The following is an 11,356-nucleotide window of genomic DNA, read 5'->3' as shown; positions in this document are numbered from 1 at the left end:
ATGAAAATTCCCAGAGGGATTCAGGTTAGGGAAAGTGATTTACTAAAGTGGAAACATTAGTAAGTGCCAACAAATCTATATTCAAATATATGGTATGCATATATTGATTTGATTTAAACGATTAGATAAGTTTTCATCTAATTAAGATTTTCTTTTCCGTATTTCACCTGTCATTAATTACATCTTCTTATAGAAGGTATGTTTGGACGAGGTCTTTTATTTTGTTTTTTCATTTTCATTTTCTTTTTCTTTTTTACTTTCCCCCTGAAAAGATAAGGAAAAGGTGATTTGGGTTAGCTTTTGTATATTGGATATCAATTCGATTGCAAAGGCTATATAATCTGGCTACTTATTAGGTAGTTAGAGAATAAATACTAATATGCATTAATTGGTAATATAGTTAAATTAGTAATTAGCCTATTTTATATTAAAATTCATTGACGGTGCAAAATAATATTTTAATTATCTCAAAAGATATACAACTTAAATTCATATACTGAAAACTTTCCGATAATGTGGGTTAAAAGGTAATAGCTTAACTTTTCCATACAGTGTATAGAAGCTAACAGTCCATGCAGTGCATAGTTTAATAATATAAAATTACAACAACTACTAATATATTACAATCAGTTATATTATATATTATATATTTGTCTTAAAAATTATTTATATGCTCAATCATTATTTATATGCTCAATCAATTGCTAAAGCGATAAAGTAAACTCTTCACCTTTATCGATGAGATAAACTGAAACCATTGGCTCACAAAAAAGTATACCGAGTAAGAGTTTAGTGACTTTCAATTTTATCTGAGACACAAATGAGTAACTTGGACCACCACCTAAAATTTACGTTTTCTATTCTCCTTTTTCTTTAATGTAATTAATAATGTCGGTACTTTAATATAATTCAATCGAAATTCCGTAGAGAATATGCTAAACACGTCATTATGAAAAACAAGGAAACAACTGAAGTACTGAACTACGTCAAATATGATTCGCAAGCGATTGGATAATATTTGATTGAAGATGAATTTCATTTTAAAGAGGATAAATTTTTGTTAGTAAAAATCGTTAAATCGCTTGATATAGTACTGAAACTAAATTTTCAAATTTCAAATTTCTCTGTTTAATTGTTAATCATCATCAATTACAATATATACCTTCCATGTATAGCTTTAATTATGGTTGATTGATTAGGAGGACTATAGAATATTGCATATAATTAACATAGAATCTGTTGCATATAGTTACCCTATAATCTGCTTTAATTGTATTTACCATGTATAGCTTTTTTTGTAACCTTATAAGGGGACTTGGCTCCCCTCCTGTAGGGGTCCGTCCAAATTCCTCCATTTCCCCTTTAAAATTATGACATGTGTCCTTTTATTAAACCAATGGTTCAAATTTGTTTGGTTAATTAAAAGAGTCTAATCATGGTAAACATTTCTCTCCTCACTTGCTATGATAAATCCTTTCTTTTCTCCCAAATTTTTCCAGAATAATCATCAACTTGAAGAAATCTTTCATTCTCCATTTCTCTACTTACCTCATTGCTGCTCCCCTCCTTCTTCACGTGTTGAAGAATGCCTTCTGATCTTTCTCTTCATCATCTCTTTGACTCAGTTTTCGTAGCAAATAGATATAGAAAATTTTACTATATAAATCTAGAATAATCAAGCAAAATAGATGAAAGTGAAGTCTCTATGAAGGAGGGCTTTCAAAGAACCCAGGACGGAAGAAAATTGATATGAAAAAAAGAGAGAAATGTTTACCACGGTTAAACTCTTTTAATTAACCAAATAAATCTGAACAATTAGTGGTCGTTTGGTAGGTAGTCAAAATTATCCCGAGATTATAATCTCGAGACTAATTTATTTCATCTCTTGGGATTATTTTATACCATCTAAAAGATGGTATAAAATAATCTTGGGATAAGGTGGGATATCCCACCCTTGATATTATGCTTCATTTTGTATAGTGTTTGATAGGAGGTATAAATTTATCCTGGGATAAATTTATACCTCCTACCAAATCAGGATAAATTTATACCTCCTACTAAACATGATACAAAAAATTAGTGCTGGGATATCCCAGCTTATATCATGCACCAAACGAGCTCTTAGATTAATAAAAGGACTCATGTCATAGAGCCCGTTTGGATTGGCTTATATAAAAGCCTTGCTTTTCACTTTTTTTGAAATACTTACTGCAGAAATTTAAAGTTATTTCTGCGTTTTTTAAAATAAGTCTAAAAAAATTAATTGGATCCGTTTGGCTTAACTTATCTAAAAGTGGCCTATGAAAAAATGGACTTTTTTACCCCCAACTTATTTTTTTTTTATAAGCTATTTTGGGCACCTATTGCTTATATATTTTTAGTACTCCGTTGCACTTCTCTCGTTTGGGGTGGTCTTTAAATTTTGCCCCTCATATTTGAAATCTTTAAATTTTTGCCCTTCGCTTAAAAACCCATAGTCTCCAGTTCGAACCCACGCGCAAAATAAAATTTAAAAAAAAAATTCGCAAGGCAGTTTAAATTTCGCTATGTCTCTAACGCATATTATTCTGTGAAGGAATTACCAAAGTTATGCCGACTCCCAAAGATACTTATGTTTTATGGGTGTATTCTGGTATAAGTATGGCCGGGTCCGCATAACTTTGATAATTCATTCAAAAGTTTATATTGATCCGCATAAAGCTTCGCCCATTGTGTATGCCCCCACCGCATAACTTGTAGATGACTACTAAAGCTGTTTTACCCCGCATACTTATGCCATGGGCAGACTTGCATAAAAGATGCCGGTCCCAAGATAACTTTGATAATTCTTCACAGTTACGCCGGTCCCGCATAAAAGTTTGCCCATTAAAAGTTCATTGTCAGGCCCCCACCGCATAACTTTGCGGCTTAATTATCAAAGGCGCGGGACCCGACACACTTATGCCAAGTCCGCCTACGAGGTACGAGGTATGCCGGGGTCCGCCCGCATAAAACGTGTAATTCCTTAACAAAAGTACGTTTGTCAGTCCGCATACACGCGACCCAAACCTTGTCTTGCGATTTTTTTAATTTATGCTCGAGTTCGAACTCGAACCTCATTATTTCGGGGGTTCGAACCTCGAACCTCATTATTTCGCGCCGAAAGCTCAAAGTTGCAACGAAGCGCAAAAATTAAAGACCAAAGAATAAGGCGCATAATTTAAAGACACACAAATATTGAAAAATAAAATTTAAAATTACCAAAAAGAAGTGGCACTCCGCGCAAAAAACGGCCTATTTGCCATTTTCTTTTTAATAAGCCCATCCAAACAGGCTCATAATTTTCTTTTACTGATAATATGGACCAGCCCTTGCCCCTCGACAACGCCCTTTGGCTTGGACTCCTTTACATGCAGTACCTAGTTTATTTCCCTTTTTTAATCTCATCTTTAATCATTGTATTTTAAAATAAAATAACATCTTTTTGTCATACTATTTTGGCCACAATAACTTAAATAAGGTAAATTTATATGATTATTTAGGTCAAATTTAATAATTTATGCTTACTTAATGTCATTTCTATCTTTTCTTCTCAAAATTTATCTTAATTTAAAATTGTACAATAGAGATTATGGTGGTTTTTACATAAATATGGACAAATTCGGGTCAAATTGGTATGGCAATTTAGCAACTCTCTTTAAAATATACTAATTAAATTAGCACAATTTTGTTTTCTTAATTGTTTTGCTTTTTCCATTTTTTCGTCAAATAACTGAGCTCTCGCAACACCAATTAATCAGAGTAATCAAATCCCATGGAGTGTTTGCTAACCGCATCAATTATTCTTATCCACAGCATTGTTTTCTCTTTTAGGCTCGTCCAAAATTAATGCTATTCAACTTTTATAAATATTAAAAACAAAATCTCATCAGTGTCTGAGAAATGCGAGAAGAAATCCTAATCCTTATATCATAAGATGAGTTTAGAATTTGAAGTTTATGAATTCTGTATTACTCTAATTCTTGTTAGTTACTAGTGCTAAATTAATAGTAATTTATACATATTAATAATGTTATTTATACATATTAATAATGTTTTAAAAATAAACATAAAATTTGGATCAAAGTTACTGAATTTTATTGAACTCGTACCGTTTACTCTACTTCCACTTCTGCCTGATGCTATCCCATAGCTTTCTGCTTTTGATAAACGATTTCTGACACACACTATTTTCGCATCCAATGCTCTATTAGCTTTACTGATGTAAAATATTACTTGTAAATTAATGTTTGTCTTATCATTTAGTCTATCAATTATTTTATTTCAACTTGAAATAAAACAAAATTAAAATTGAAAAACTGGTTTGAAGAGTATTTCAAATGAATAATGGTTTTCACTCAGAAAATTTTAATTTTTTTTCCTAGTGACATTTATGTCCAGTACAATTTTAACTTACAAATACTCTTGTTCAAGTACATCTTTTTTTTTTTTTTTTTTTTTGCCACACAATAACTAAGATCATTCTCTAGGATATCAAGAACAGAAAAATTGAAAAGAGAGTAATATACAGGGTCCTACTCAAACTTATATGCCAAACTAGTAACATTTTCACTTTCCTGAAAGTAAGCTTGAAGCAATAAAACATGATCAGGGCATGGCGGCATGCATGCAGTGCATATTGGCCAAACTTGTAACAACTGAATTTAGGGCATATAGTGCGTATTGGCCCTTCAAAAGCATATATTGCAACCAGGAATGCTCTGGCCAATATTAGAATATAAAAAAAATTAAAAAAAAGAATTATACTTCAGCTGAGAGTGGATGAAAGCAGAGGCGGATCCAGGATTTTAACGTTGTGGGTTCTAAAAAAATAAATTACAACAACAACAATATATCCAGTGTAATGTCAAAAAATCAAAAGCAGATTAACAAAGGAAATGATGGGCAAACCAAAAGATAAGAGAGAAAAACGTGGGTTTGAGTTAGTGGTGTGCTTGCGTTTTGCTGGAAAAAAAAAAAGAATCAAAATTGAACTTAAAAAGAGAGTCCAGTGGGAATAGATTCCGTGCACTGCTGGACGATTAGAGTCCCAGGTTTCCCCTGTTTGCCATTAAACCACACAATCATTTAGTTATGGGTTCCAAACTTAAAATACTTATATTTTACTATATTTTTCAGTATAACAATAGGACCTACGTTAGCTGGTGTGGGTTCCCGAGAACCCACACCCGCTACTGTAGATCCGCCCCTGGATGAAAGGACAATCTCAAAGTCTTTGTTTCGGCCACTCTGTAAATTCTGACTCGCTTAAATCAGTGGGCTAAATTTCACCTTTAAAACAATTTGATGATTTTTTTCTTTTACGGATAAATTTAGCTGGCTAGATTAATTAGGGATCGAATTTAAATAGTGGCTCAAAAAAGGCCATTTGTTCATATATCCCCGTTGTAACAATTCAAGATTAATATATGTGTGACTGAGTTAGCTCTAAATCATGTTCTTCCAATTGGCAAATAAACTAAATAAGTTCTACTCTAGAGACAGTCAAATAATACAAAAAATCATCTGTACTCAATGTTTATACCAAGTTAATATTTGCATTCATACATGTATTACCGAATCATGTGTATTTTTCGCTCTAAATTTAACTATTCAAGTTAACTTATTTCAGTTGGTATCAATATCTATTAGATGCGTGTAAGATTTTACCTTTAAATAACTTAGCTCGTGGTAAGCCTACTCGATAAATCATGAGTTCTGAGGTACATCGAGTAAGGGAGCAGCCACTATTAATCATTTGGAAAGTGAGTGGGCAATTAAAAATGAAAAATAAAAACAGAAATCAGATTCTGTCTCGTTTGGAGACTATTGATAATGTTAATAAATAATAATATGAGATACTCCAAGCTGTAAAAGATCTTTGATTATCAGTTTTAATTATCCCTTCAGTTCCCGTCTTCATTTTGAGCTGGCCAGAAGGGAACCGGTCCCTTTCGTTGTTATATCCTCGCGATTACTAATTACATTTTATTAAAATATGATAACCATAATTCATAATGTTTTGGCTCTCTTATCATCAAATTAATAAATTACTTATTCCGTTTCATTTTATATGGTATTTTTTAACTTAAAATGAAATCTACGAAAGAATCTAATTTCGACTTATACCTATTTTACCCTTAGAACTTATGATCTTAGAGATGACATAATATTTTCATGACTATAGATACATATCATTTTGAATGAAATGAAAAGTTTAAGTAAATCAATTTTCAAATATCCTTAGACTTTATGCTTTTGATCGGAGGTTCCTTACATGTCCTATTATGAAGTCCGATGCCGAGTGAATTTGCTACTCCTATTTATCTTACAAATTTAGGATACCTGATTTTTGTTTTAACAATTAATACCACATCTTGGAAACTGAAAGTAGTAAAAAGGATTTAATTTGACCTTATCAGTAGATAGTAGGAAAACATAAGCAACAGATGCGAAACGTGAACTAATCATCAATTGACATTAACATCATGGCGTTCTGAAACGTTTCAAAAAGTCTTGTTTCGTAATTAATTTCAGCACCTAAAAGTAGTACATGGGATTTGGCATTTTGAAAGTACGCATCAAAAAGTCTATAATAATATCATCCCACCCTCCTAAGTTGCCAACAAGTCTGTATCCAGCTTTCACCAATTCAGCCCTCTTTTGAGTTTTCCAGTTACCTGAATGTTCTGAATATACTGAACTATCATTTTTCCCCCTGTGTACAACCACAAGATTAATTAATTAATATTCATATAGTACCTAAAATCAAGATATGTCTGCAACATTTAATCTTACTTGGTGATGAATTTGAACCATGAATAGTAGCCAGCTTTCTTTAGGTTGGTCATTCTCACTTTTCTGAGTTCTTCTTTTGTGTCTGTGATAAATATCGGTTTAATACCTAAATCCAACAACGTTTTATACAGAACGAGTGCGCTCGGAATTGCTGGTGATTTTCCTTCTTTAACCCACGATTCAAACTTCAGCATGTTGGATTTTGTTGTCCTGACCAAAATTATATATATGTATGTACACTTTATTAGTCAAGCACTTGAGTTTCATATGTATAAAGTTAGTGGCAGAGCAGAGATTCTAATTAAAGTACAAAAAATGCCACCTTTGGAATTTGTGTGACGTAAAATAATTTTGGTTCCACTTTTGTCACTATACTAGTTAGAGAGCGGTTTAAAATTTTCAACTAGGCGGATTCAATTGAACTACATAAGAAGTTGTACTCGAAAAGCTTACCCAAATCCAACCTCAGGACGAGCATAATAAGGAACGTTAGAGAGGGTGGTTTCATCAATATTAAAGACCCAAAGGTCCTTGCCTTCTTTGGAAACGTTAAGAGTCTTGGCATACTCAATAGCAGTGCTGACCACGGCGTTGCAGTCGTCGCGATATTGTTGACCCGTCATGTACTCACTCACGTAGCTTTTGCATTGAGCGGGCACTGTCCAATCACGTATGTTGTTGGTCTCAACTGCCAGACGCCAGCTCTGGCAGTTGATTTGAGGAGTGGCTGCGGCTGCAGCCGCTGTTGCTCCTACGACTATAAGGAGGAGGAAGAGAATGGCCTTCATGTTGTTGATATGTTGTTATTCTACTTAGCAATGTATAACATTTGATGGATACGTATTTTGGTACTTTATAGGAGTATAAAGTTTGAACTGAACCCTTGTCATCTCATGATAGGTCAGTGAATTACTAACACGTTTATTCCATGCCTCTATATTTTTTATTCTACTTGTACTATTAGTAAATGATTGATGGATTCTCATGACGGTCTTTCTTCCTTAAAATTACTTACATTTATCATGGTAGTTACGAGAAATGAATTATTGGTGGTTGCTACAAAAGCTACTACCCAAAGACAAAAATTACACTATCTTAAAACTTTTGTTTGGTACCGTTCTTTCTATTTTTAATGACATTTTTCATAGTCAGAAATTCATATTTTTACTTCTACGCTGATTAGATATCGTTTTGGAAGTTTAAATGATTTGTGTGGAACTCGTTAAATAGTTTTGATATCATAAGCATACTAAAGCGTAAATATTGTGTGCGGTCATACATCACTGACTTTCTTTTAATGAGACGACAAAACTTGGACCAACACATATATGATTCACGTTTTTTATTTTACTGACTGATAGGGACAGCCAGGCCCCTCGATAACGCCCTATTTTGGCTTGGACTCCTGTGTATGTGGTACCTACTCCTTGTGTGGGAACGTGGACCAAACATGGACCAACCAACACAACATCTATATAATTCATGGACCAACACCTTGAGGGCAATTCGCAGAATTGCCCTTCTTTTAGGGCAAGTCTTTAAATTTCGCCCTTCATATTTGAAATCTTTAAATTTTGCGCCTTTCGCATAAACCCTGGGTTGCGTTCGAACCCCCACACAGTCAAAATTTTAAAAAAAATTCGCAAGGCGAGTTTAAATTTCGCTATGCCCCCATCGAGCATACACTTATGAAGGAATTACCAAAGTTATGCACGACGCGCATACTTATGCCTCGTGCGGACTTGGCATAAGTATCCGGTTCAGCATAACTTTGGTAATTCCTTCACAAATTTATCGGTCCCAAGCATACAAGTTTGCCCATTAAAAGTATGCCCCCCGCATAAATTTGTTAACGAATTATCAAACTTATGCGATGGCATCACTTATGCGCAGACTTTGCCTTGAAGCATATATATGTATTTGTCATTCCAAACTAATTATGGGTTGCGTTGTATAGCAGTATGTTAATTGTTAAACACACGTAGGCACGAACCCATTGTCATTAACGTGAGATACTAACTACTATTCCCTTAATTCGAACAATTTATTGTTAGGTTTTGAAGTATATATACGAGGATCCACACGAATCGCAGAATATTGATTTGTTAATTTCTTTGGATATAACTTAATTACCACAAACTCCCGTCATGGACGCAAAGTTTTATGGTTACTTTAAATTTAATAGCTCGGATTCGAAAAAATCTAAGTACTTATATTCCGTTAAGTTGGACATATCGCTTGGGTTGCTTGTCTCAAGTTGAATTCATACTTATGTTAATTGTTGTTAATTTGTAAACTGAGATTAAGCATGTGAGTTGGAACAATATCTGCATAAGAAGATTAAAATGCAAGCTCGATCTGAGGCATACTTTCTTAGAAATGCAAGTGAATATCTTTGGAGAGACGAGACTTTTAGTTATGTTTAGTTATGCGGATCCGGCGGACTTTTAGTTGTGTTTAACTAAAAGTCTGCCGGAGGGCGACTTTTAGTTATGTTTAGTTATGCTCGATCCGCATAACTTTAACTTTTCCTTAAAGATTGTATCTTGGATTCGGCATACACTCCCCACTGCATCTGCGAAATTATTTTTTTATTTTATGCTGAATGGGATTCGAACCCGAACTTCATATATTCTTCCACCTTTTCCAAGCAAAATGGCGCAAAACTTAAAGAATACAAATATGAAGAAAATTTAAAGACTACAAATTTGAGCGCAAAATTTAAAAGACCACCCCAAACGAAGGGCAATCCGCGCAAAAAAATGACACCTTGAGCCCACTCTTTGAGTTTTTTAAATTTTGTTCTGATTAGTTCATTGGCCCAAACTTCAATTTTAAAACTACTAGTTGAATGAATTTTTACATACAAATTACTACCAATTAGCCTACCAGACTAACGCGAGAAACAGTTTAAATAATGCCTCAAGAAAGGCAATTTGTGCAAATGCTCACATTGTAACCATTGAAGAAAAAATGTGTGATTGAAGAAACTGTAAATCATGTTCTTCCAATTTGGCGTATAAACTAAAGATATTTTCCTCTCAAAACAGTCGCCTAGGGAAAAGAAATTATCCCCACCCAATATTTACACTAAGAGCCCGGTTGGATTGGCTTATAAGTTAACTTATGTTTGTTTTAAGTTTTTTTTTGAGTGTTTGGTAGCGAACTTTAAAGTCATTTTGTCTTAAAATAAGCCCAAAGAATTAATTAGGGCCGTTTGGCTAAATTTATCTAAAAAGTAGCTTATAAGCCAAAAAAAATAAGTTGGACTACCCCAACTTTTTTTTTTTTTAGCTTATAAGCTGTTTTTTTTAAGCCCATCCAAATAGGCTCTAAGTCATGTATGCAAGACATGTTATCTTTCATTCGAACGTTATCGTTGAAAAATATGTATTCATAACTTTTAACTCGCTAAAATTAAATTGTCTGATTTGATATATATTAGGGATCCCTAAATACTAAGTGCAGGTATTTTTTTTACCGTCGGGTACCTTTGCTCATGGTAAACCTAGTATTATCATGACCTTTAGTCCCTGCATAATGAGCCATCCACTTGGACTCACTCACGTACCTACTCCCTTTTTTTCATTGTTTTTATCCTCACGACTAATGCATTTTATTAAAATATACAACAATAACATACCTAGTGAAATCTCATAAAGTGGGGTCCGAAGAGGGTAAGTGTACGCAGATCTTACCCCTACCTTGGGAGGTAGAGAGGCTGTTTGTTTTGCTTTAGATATTTGTTATTTGAAACTCACTTATATAATTAACCCAGATTCACGTCAATAAGTAAACTAAAAAAGTTAAAATATTTCCTACTCAAATATTCTCTACTTCTGAGGCTCGGTAGAATCGGAAACCTTTGATTAAGATCTGAAAATTTTACATTGTGTAGAGAACATATAAGAGATATTTATATTTAGCAACTACACTTTATTTTAATTACATCTAGTAGCTAAATGCTGTATTTGAATTACCTATCATATCTACATTATATTTTTAAAGCAAAAGAATCTATTTTTATTATTTTTATTCTTGACTGAGTGTCTTTGGGCTAGCTTTGAGATGCTTCTTCTCCCTTGCCACCATGAAAATCTGCACCGGAGCTCTACCGAAACCCACTGCTCTCAGATCTGGTGCCATTGACATCGCCGCCAGAGCTCCGGCAAAACCTACATCGCTGACTACTACTGCAGAACCGCCATTACCATCCACCTTAACCACCTATATCACCAACATTAACCACCGACCTTCACCGTCAACTAATACTACATAACCACACATCTACCATCAGATACCTCTCTAATCATCTCCATGACTCCATTATCAGTGATCAATACCAATACCTGCCACCTCAATCCATCACTAGTCAACTCCACCAATTACCTCAACAACCTCCAGGCTCCAGCACTAACAACCACCTCCACCTGTTAGCCATCACCTTAGGCCACCATCGCAAAATTACTACTCCTCACAAACCACCACGGTTATCTTCTCCAGCGTCTTCGATCGACGGCGCCGTTGCCGGATCTGAGTG

General features: G+C 34.1%; 1 protein-coding gene across 3 annotated transcripts in view; it reads right to left on the bottom strand.

Annotated features, from left to right (window-relative positions):
• LOC132055388 (acid phosphatase 1-like) overlaps positions 1-7,654 on the bottom strand; it is a 40,024-nt gene extending 32,370 nt beyond the window's left edge. For 2 of the 3 annotated variants that reach the window (XM_059447184.1, XM_059447187.1), the window contains exon 1: positions 7,270-7,654. In XM_059447184.1, the coding sequence (XP_059303167.1) occupies positions 7,270-7,604 (335 nt within the window). In that variant the 5' untranslated portion in view covers positions 7,605-7,654. Of the gene's footprint in view, positions 1-6,558; positions 6,737-6,816; positions 7,027-7,269 lie in introns of all 3 variants that reach the window. The other variant, XM_059447186.1, reaches the window with a different exon arrangement.
• Positions 7,655-11,356: the final 3,702 nt, after the last annotated feature.

The sequence above is a fragment of the Lycium ferocissimum genome, chromosome 5, assembly GCF_029784015.1.
Source record: "Lycium ferocissimum isolate CSIRO_LF1 chromosome 5, AGI_CSIRO_Lferr_CH_V1, whole genome shotgun sequence".
Classification (NCBI taxonomy): domain Eukaryota; kingdom Viridiplantae; phylum Streptophyta; class Magnoliopsida; order Solanales; family Solanaceae; genus Lycium; species Lycium ferocissimum.
The sequence above is the reverse complement of the archived record's forward strand: the minus strand, read 5'-3'. Positions and strand labels throughout refer to the sequence as shown.